At 39.2% G+C, this 9501-nt stretch overlaps 1 protein-coding gene across 5 annotated transcripts; it reads left to right on the forward strand.

Moving 5' to 3' along the window:
• The first annotated feature begins 118 nt into the window (after positions 1-118).
• Positions 119-8688, forward strand: nkx2.9 (NK2 transcription factor related, locus 9 (Drosophila)). Of its 5 annotated transcripts, none has more exons than XM_077562643.1 (6): positions 120-1302; positions 3331-3460; positions 3980-4048; positions 4169-4270; positions 6101-6320; positions 7748-8688. In XM_077562643.1, the coding sequence occupies exons 3-6, from the start codon at positions 4019-4021 to the stop codon at positions 8377-8379; spliced, it is 984 nt and encodes a 327-aa protein (XP_077418769.1). In that variant the 5' UTR covers positions 120-1302; positions 3331-3460; positions 3980-4018; the 3' UTR covers positions 8380-8688. The 5 variants fall into 5 exon arrangements, with proteins under 5 accessions (XP_077418773.1, XP_077418769.1, XP_077418771.1 ...); XM_077562645.1 differs by having other exon boundaries at positions 3331-3446; XM_077562644.1 differs by having other exon boundaries at positions 3335-3460.
• The last annotated feature ends 813 nt before the right edge of the window (positions 8689-9501 follow it).

A 9501-nucleotide genomic window follows, 5' to 3' on the forward strand; every position in this document is an offset into this window, starting at 1 on the left:
CCCCTCCCATCACCCCCCAAGAAAAATTCCACTTAAAAAAATCCAAAGCAATTTCGCTGTTAAAAATGCCACGAAAAAACACAACTCAGCTCTCGTGTTACTTTTTCGTGCGTCCACGTGCGGTTTTTTGACACTTTGATCTGACACGTGCACGCATATTAATTATGCATATTTGCATATCATCTGTTTGCCATAGTGCTTTCGATTTCAAGCAAAATAAGTCCTGCAGGTGCGCGAAGATTTCACACGCATATACAGGCCTTGTTCCACGCACACACAAGCACGCAATTCTCTTCACGTTTATTTTATTGTTATTTTTTTGTGTTAAGTGAACCAAATAAGCCAAACAAAAACGACCCATTTTCCTTTGCAAACAAACGCGTTAAGTCACACACGCGCGCCAATGCAAAAAAAAAAAAGTGACCCGGAAACGAGCGTGAAATGTGAACTCATTATTATGTCACATGATCGATTTTCATAACGAGCGTGTCATGGAGGATAATCGGATCTGTTGGCTTAAAATGACTTTTCGGTTTGGTTGAAAAAGAAAAAACATACAAAATATTTTTGGGTCTGTAAATGCAATTACAGTTATTATAATGCAATTCTGGTCTCAAACGATGAGCATAATACACATTTGGACATATTCTGTGGAATGATTTTGCTCTCAGCTTTTATTTTGATTTTCAATTCTTTTGGGGATAATTACTTTGAAAATCTATTTAATATGCATCGTAATGTGTGTATGTGTCAAAAAAAAAATTTTTTTTTTTTTGTATTTTTGTAATAGATTACATAAATAACAAAAAAAAAATCTGAATTTGGTTGTCGTATTTAAAGAAGCAGCAAAATGTGAGAAAATAGCAACATGCTATATAGGCCTATTTTATCATTGATTCATTCATGTTTGCGTTTTTGTATTGATATTACATTTATTGATATTTTAACGTGTTGTCCTTGTCACACATTATGCCTAATCCAAAAATAATAAATAAACTCTCGAATAGTTGTGGAAATGTAGTGCAGAAAGATATTAATGCAAATAACATGAGCAAGCGCACGCGGCCTAATTCCACATTTGATACATTTCTCATATATGCATTTATTGTCCTTTTGTGCTTTTACTTCCACGCGTGCGTGCGTGCGTAAGCGCGCATCCTGGTGCTTGTTGCCATTATTTGTAACACGCACGATTTCCCGCCTGCTGCACGGCCGTCACGCTTTCTGGATGGATGGATGGATGGATGGATGGATGGATGGATGGATGGATGCCCCCACCGTCCTGCACCGCAATGCAGGCAGGTACGTGCATGTTGTGTATTTACTTTATGAAATTTGGCATGCAGTATTTAAAAAAAAAAAAAAAGTGACTTCCAAATCAACTTCCGGTGCAACGTGAAAAGCTTCGTCTGTTAAGGAATCCAAAGTTACAAAATATGACGCCGAAGTTTAGCGTTGTGCATTGAGATCTTTATTTACAAATAAATTTAATTTACATCAGTGTTCATAAATAGTCAATGTAAGAAAAAAAAAGTATTTTTACATTTACATTTAGCATCTCCATTAATAACACTGCAATATGATGTTGCCTCTACTGGAAAATAACGTTCAATAATAATATCATTATCCGTGTGAGACTTTTAAATTTTGTATAAAAAGTTAGATAAACGCCTGTCAGTATAGTTGCATTATTTTACATTCATGTCATTATTATCAAAAGTATTGTGGTCACAATTCATATCCTTCTATTGCGATTTTATATTATTAGTATTCAACAACTGAAAAATGATCCTACTTGATACACTATAAATATCCAAACTAGTTATTTAATAATATTTTGCTTGTATCGGTAATATCATTAATAAATTCGTTGATGTTATATATTATCATTAAGTTGAATTCTATATGTATTTAAAATACACTTTGCTTATAATTGGATTCCATATTTATAGATTATTGTTCAAATAAGAAGGACTGTTCATATCACGTTTTAATTAATATTTATTTTCTTGCTGTGCGCGCCCGTCATAGTTTCGTTATAAATATGACAAATTTCAAATTATATTTGTGATATCATTAGAGGAGTATCCTTAAAAATTGCATTATCACCAGCCACTGAAAACAATTTGTGTAAATCCAACAGACCTTTTTTTTCCCCAGCGGTCATTGCTGTGAGAAGCAATATTCTTTAAAAAATAATAATAAAAAACGGCATATGTTCAACCCTGTTGTAATAGGTTATGTCATTTGTTGACATGAAATTATTTTGTTCTTTAATAAAAAATATTTTAAAAACTCACCTTATTTGCTGGCGTGCACGGCCCACTGCAACACTTCGTGTGCATCTTAATAACCACCGTCGCCATTTTAACTTTTTGCTCTATGGATGATGTACACGCACACACACACACACACACACACACACACACTCCATCATTGGGTCATGTTGACACCTGGCCTGCATTACACCACACGTGTTACATGTTGACTCGCAATGCAACTTTTGTAGCTCAGGGAAAGCCAAAGGTGACGCGTTGTTGCTACATGTATCATATTCTGATAAATATTGCATATTACAAAAAAATAATAATTCAAAATCCTATTTTGAGCCTTTTGGGCCCCCCGAGCCACACTTTTGGAAATGACTTGATACCAAAAGGGACAGCAAGTGAAGCATTCTTGAGTTGAACACGTATGACGACAAGAGTAGCTGCTACTTTTTTTTTTTTTTAAAGAGTTGGGGAGGGGGTGGCTTTTGTACCACGTGATCTGATTACCTTTGAAAATATCCGAACCTGCAATCACTGGACAGGATGTAGTCGCTTGCTAAAAAAAAAATGTTTTTGTTGTGAAGTATGTTTTTTATTTAAAAAACAAAAACAAACTTTTGTTCAGATTTTTTTTTCTTTGATTTATTTGAAAAAAATATATATAGTTAGATAGATATATATACTGAATTTAACATTTCAAATATTTTAATATATCGGGATTTTTGTTTTTTATGTATATGTATTTATTTTATTTCAAAAAATCATTTTTAATATGTTTTTCTATGAATCATTTATGCATGTATTCATTCGTCATTAATTCATTCATTGAATCTATTATTTATTCACTCATTTTATTCACCTTCAGGCACTGGCAGTTTCTATGCCTGAAAAAAGTAAGAAAAAGAAAAGTGCCATTTCCAAAAATACTTATACTTACTTTTAATTGATACGCTGAAAAGGTATTGTCAAATGTGTTATGTAAATAATGAGACTGAATAATTAGCTAATCAATATGCATAATCATGTCAAACTGGGCTTTTTGTACGCTTGTCGTGTCTAGGCAGGTCTGAGATGCTGTGGCGCCATCTGCTGGCCAATCGTAAACACATCATGACCAAGTTTGAGTGAGAGGCGCTGAGCTCAGTACACAGAAGTGTCCAGTAGAGGGCAGCAAAGGTACACTGAAAAAGGTGCATTGAAAAACTATACGTCAAAGTGCTCAAAATATATTATTATGTTACTTTAGAAGAATAGGAAGTGTACTACTTAGCCAAACACATGACACCGATATAGGCTACAGTACCTGGCTTTTACATGCTATTTTTTTTTTATTACAATTAGTCACTTATTACAATTATTGCAACCATCATGTCATTATAAACTCTTTAATTTTATGACTTTGATTTTAAATCAAATATATAGATTTTGCTAACAATCTTGAAATAATCACGATTTATGAAGTAAAAAAAAAAAAAGTTTAAAAAACTAATACTAATTAAAAATATATATATAATACAGTTTTAGTGTTTTAAAAACAACTACTTATGAAATAATGTAAATAATGCATTGTTGTTGACTTTGGATGTAACTGACAGCCAATATTGTCCAGTCTACTCCAAAGTCCACTTTGTGCAGTCCTTGTCAAAGTCTGTTAGTTCCGCAATTGGCCAGTAAGAGGCGCTGTGTCACGATTGCCGTTGTTTTCACAGGTGTACAGTAGACCACAGCAGGCAAACAGATGTGCTTACATGGCGGCCATGTTGGCAGGGGCGACAAAGGTAACGACAGCGCGACGTTAGCTTATAGCATCAGCGTACGGCGCGCAGCTAAAGGGGCCTGTCCTATCTACATATTCATATGCTGTTTTCTCATGTACATGTTATACTGAACTGTATTAGGTTTTATGCATTATAGGCCTACAATATTTTATGGTCAAGTCTTTTTCTCCATGGAAGATTGCAGCAAGCGTGTCTCATGATGTTTTCACCCACCGCGGTAAGGTAGGATACATTTTTTTTTAACTTTTCAACCTGGTTCAAGCTTTTTTAGATTTATTGTGTGAAGGCTGAACAAAAATTTTCACAAAACAGATTAATTTCATTGCCTTTTGAAATGTAAAACTTCCTGCTCATTCAATTCAAATACCCAAATTTTAGATTTTCCTCAATTATATTCCCGTGCAGGTTGTGAGTGCGCGTGCGCGAGCTTTGGTGCGCGCACGTGGGCTCCGCCACCCAAATCCTCTTGGGTGGTCGTCCCAGCTGAGGTTGGGGCGGGGGTTTGGGACTTACAAAGGGTGGAAGATGTCGAGGCCCGTTGAAGCATTTGTTCCAGGCAGTCGCCATTTTGGTTTGATTGACGCCCAATGAGCGCCACAATGTGCGCCACGTTGGCAGGATAAGTCCCAGCTTGTTCCATGTTGTCATGGCTCTCAATGGGAGACCCGCACTGCAACGACCCCCCCCCCCCCCACACACACACACACACACGCACACTCCATTCCATCCACTCCCCAAAGTGATATTTTTACACGTGTGATGTGAATAATATTTAACACGCCTTAAAATGTCACTGTCATTGAAATATTCCAGATTGGAGTCATTTAAAGATTTTCCTTGTAGGGGTGTGTACACTTTTGTGGGCAAGGGCCACGTTTGGTTTTAAACACGGACAGCATGGGTTTATTTTTTACATATTTTATATGGATGGATGGATAGCTGGATAGATAGACATTGATGGCAAGCTAGCTACCTAGATTGAAAGCTAGCTAGCTAGATTGAAAGCTCGATAGCTAGCTAGCGAGATTAGAGGGATAGAGGGACGGACGGACGGACCAGTCAATTACTGTAGGCTAATATTTTTAAATAGTTAGTAGTAACTTTTAGTGTAATCACCAAAAATGTCAGGTTCTCTACCCATTTTCATGCCGCAATCGTCGTAAATCATCCTAAATTTGGTGAGAAAGGCCTCTTCAAAGTCTTCACTATAGATTAAAAAAAAAAGGGAAAATAAATCCCTTTCGATGCATCATGACGTCACATCTTTTGCACCCAAAAAAAACGTGACCAAATCTATTCCGAAAGGGTCCCTACAACGTCAACAAAACGGGTCGCGAAATCCAACCGAATCATAAAGAGCCTGACGTCACCGTCGTCATAATTGCGTGACACAGATACAAACTGTACGTCCTGTCTCATCGGCGTCGGAGTTCAACCACGTGCACGCAGGAGGCCTCCGTGCGCTAATTGCTCACTTTGTATGCAAACGCTTGACACGTTGTTTGGGCTGCAAGAGGGGGGGGGGGGGGGGCTAGCGGGTTGTTAGGCTGGGAAGGGTGGGGGGGGGGGGGGTATGTGTGTGTGATAATAGCACGTCGGGGCTCTTGTTGTCACTCGCCACCCAAGACGGTGATTGATGGTGGCGACAATTTAGCGTGACGTGTTTGGACGAGCGACGCGTCTAATGATGACTTGTGGCTTCCCTCCACGCATTGTGCCACCTCGCCGCTCATTCGTCAACACCTCCCGCAACAAGTGACACCATCGCCGCCACATTCACACGCAAAAAAAAAAAAAAAAAAAAAAAAGGTGGCGGGGGTTGTTCTATATAAGCGTGGATGCGTTTGTGTAAACATTGTCGCAGCAGCCCGTCAAGTGGACTTGTTGGAATCTCCTCAAGTGCTTACTTTTTTCCCCTCTCCTAATTATTTATTTGCGTCGAGCAAACATACGTTGGAGGTGAGGTGGACTCTTTTTTTTTTTTTTTACTTCCTCTTCTTTCTTTCTGTTTTTCCTTTTTGGGTGTGTGCGCAAATGGCGGCGCCCACAAAGTTCAGCTTTTCCGTCCGGAGCATCCTGGACCTGCCCGAGCTCGACCCGAAAGCTTCGCCCGCGTCGTCGTCACCTTTCTCGGCGGCGCATTTCGCCCCCCTCTCCTCCACCTCCACCTCCACCTCCTCCTCCACCTCTCCACTCACCTCCGTTTCCTCCACATCTTCCTCCGTCTCCAACTCCTCATGGATGCTCGACTTCGACCCAAGCTCCTGCATGTGTGAGTGCACCTTTTTGTATACTACGCCATATCGCATGCATGCATGGATAGAGAGATAATGCTATACAATTAGCTTATATATTTAAAAGAAAAACTCTAGACTTTTACGTAACTTCATCAAAAATTGTGTTCAATCTTGTTGACCTTCCCCTTTTAAAGTTAAGAGTGTCACGAATTAGTTGTGATGTTGATGATGCTGCCTGAAAAAGGTTTGGCTGTTTTTCCCTTTACTCCGTTATAAAATATGTTTGTGATATGATAATTATGAATAAAAATAATAATAAATATGTTTTTCCTGACGATGTGTCAAAAGTCGTTTTTCTATATACACATTTTGATGTAAAAATGGTAGCGAATTGACAAAATATCCCAAATGTCAGTTTTTATTTATTTATATATTTTTTAAAATTAATTCATTTTCATCATTAAAATATTAATTCTTGCAAGATGGTCTTTTAAAGTTAGGAAAAGAATCAGTAATTAGTTGTGATGGGTGGCGGCTAAAGAAAAGTTTGGAAAACAGATTCCCTCCATGACACTCTAAAAAGGGTATAATATATATATATATTTTTTAATGCAACTTCATTATTATTTGTTCTCCACTCATTTTTTATGAAAATCCCATCGTAAATATTGTGTTAGTTCAGGTTAGGACAGTAGTTGGACATTATCAAACGGCATCACTGGGCGTGATGAGTGCATTGTAAAATCATCATCATCATTAAAATATTATTATTATTATTATTATTATTGATTGTAGGATGAATGATTTCATTTAGATGGAAACTTGCATGTTTGTGTTAATTATACTGTAGGCCTATAGTAATGAAATTAACAAATAAAAGTTTGTGTTATCATAGTGATCCTTATTGTGATTAAATATCAGCATTTCGCATCATTTAAATTATTCTGAATAGAGACAGCCTTTTAAAATGCTTTGGAAAACTATTTCTTTTTGAGCAATTACCCAGTAATGCATGCAATCATGATTTATTTTTGGACATTTGCATAAATAACGTTTTTGTACTATTTTTAATCAGTTGCAGACCTATATAATTTCTTTTAATTTGTTATCTTTTAATTGATCACTTACGTGAAGGCCCCTGTTGGGTTTCTAAATATTTCTTTACGACTACATATAATTGATGAGTTAATGAGTTGGGTACATCACAATAATGTTTTATATGGCTTGATTTATTACCATAACCCTTTTTAATCAGAGATTTTAAGAAATGTTTCTAAAACATTATGAAATTATTTATTTTTTCTGTAAAACTTTTGGATTTTAGTTGATTTGTATATATTGGACCACTCCACAATTGACTTTCTTTTTTTTTTTCACAAATGGCATGCCTTTATTTATTTATGATGTCAGTACTTAAATGTCAAGTTGCTGATGAAAAACTCCCCGTCCCCTCTCCTCGCAGCCTGGGACGACGGCAGCAGCAGCAGCAGCCCGGAGGCCTCTCCGGACTCCACCAAGCCGGACGAGCCTTCCGAACTTCCCGAGCCTCCGAGTCCGTGCGAGGCGGCGAAGAAGAGCAAGAAGCGGCGCGTGCTGTTCTCCAAGTCGCAGACGGTGGCGCTAGAGCGCCGCTTCCGCCAGCAGCGCTACCTGTCGGGCCCCGAGCGAGAGCAGTTGGCCCGCCTGCTCAGCCTGACGCCCACGCAGGTCAAGATCTGGTTCCAGAACCACCGCTACAAGATGAAGAGGGGCCGGGTGGCGGACGAGCGGCAGCCGGAGATGCTGCTGCACCCCCGGCTGCTGCGCAGGGTGGTCGTGCCGCTGCTGCTCGGCGACGGCAAGCGCTTCCACGCCGCCTGCCTGCTGGACGCCTGTGGCGCCCCCTGTGGCGCCTCCGCGCATCAGCCGAGAACGCTCCGCTTGCCCCTGGCCGACTACCCCGCCCTCCCCGGGCTCGGGGGCCTCCAGCCGCCCGCGCCCGCGGCCTTGCCGCTGCAGCCTCACCGCCACCAGCACTTTGAGAGCCCGGCGGCCTCCAGGCTCGCTTGGACGGATTTGTGGGGCGATTCGCTCCATTTGGCTTCGTTTAAGTGACGTCGACGATTTTGCAGTCCACGCACGCACGAACTCAACTCACGCAACTTAGAAATTCTCTTCGAATGAAAGATCACTTTGCACATTTCTGCGACTTTTTCTTTTAATGCTGTTCATATTGTTGTCATTGTGGTAGGTATAGCATTTTGAATATCTGGTGCTATATGGATGTTGGATGCAGTTTTATGCAAATTAGCAGTGAATGTATTATTAGACTGAATGTTTACGGGAAAAAGTTCTTTGAAGTGTAGCGTTTTATGATTTCTTTTGTAAAGGAATGCATAAATAAACAACTTTTTATGTATATTATTTGCAGTGTGATGCTTTGCAGACATTTAAAGATTTGCTAAACGGTCTGTCAGTAGGATTCACTACATTTATGGATAAAATCTCTGTCAAATCTCACCTCTTCTTTTTTTTTGCATACACAATAAGCGCTCGGCCCATGCATTGAGTTTTTTTTTTTGTTTTGTTTTGCTAAGCATCCCCAAAACATGTTGAAATCAAAATATGAAAACCGTCTGAAGCCTTCAATCTAGTCTACTGTAGCCGTTCCGAGAAGCTTTTCTGATGTTAAGAACTAATTATGCATCTTAAAAGCTGTGCAAACACTTTTTTTCCCTTTAAGGAAAAAGGGGGGTCCCCAGCTTGGTTTGAGCATGAGAATGGCCAGTAAGCCCCCCCCCCCCCCCCCCCCCACACACACACAACTGAGAGAAAGAAGGCGAGGTACCCTGTTGACGTCTGAGCCTCGGACACTTCCTTTGAACTTGAAGAGACTTGCTAAAGGCTTCAAAGTATGGAGAAGTTGACTTCTTTAAGCGGCGTTTCAAAAATGTTGAAGAGAAGCGGGTGTGTTGGATGTAAACAAAGTTGCTTTTTGTAGAAACGTTAAAAACAAACAAAACAGAACAAAAATCAAAGCTGGTTTATGATTTGACTGACTTTGTTCAAATTGTGACATTCAAATTTTAAGCTAGAGAGTGGAAGAGAACCATGGACGATGAGATAATTAAAACTCCTTGTTGGAAAGTTTTAAGCAGCATTACTAAAAATTTTGCTAGAGCGCTGAAGAGAACCAGTGTTCAAGTCTTGGCGACTTTAAGCTCAAACCTTATTTTT

The sequence above is a fragment of the Vanacampus margaritifer genome, chromosome 1 (genome assembly GCF_051991255.1).
Source record: "Vanacampus margaritifer isolate UIUO_Vmar chromosome 1, RoL_Vmar_1.0, whole genome shotgun sequence".
In the NCBI taxonomy this organism is placed as follows: domain Eukaryota; kingdom Metazoa; phylum Chordata; class Actinopteri; order Syngnathiformes; family Syngnathidae; genus Vanacampus; species Vanacampus margaritifer.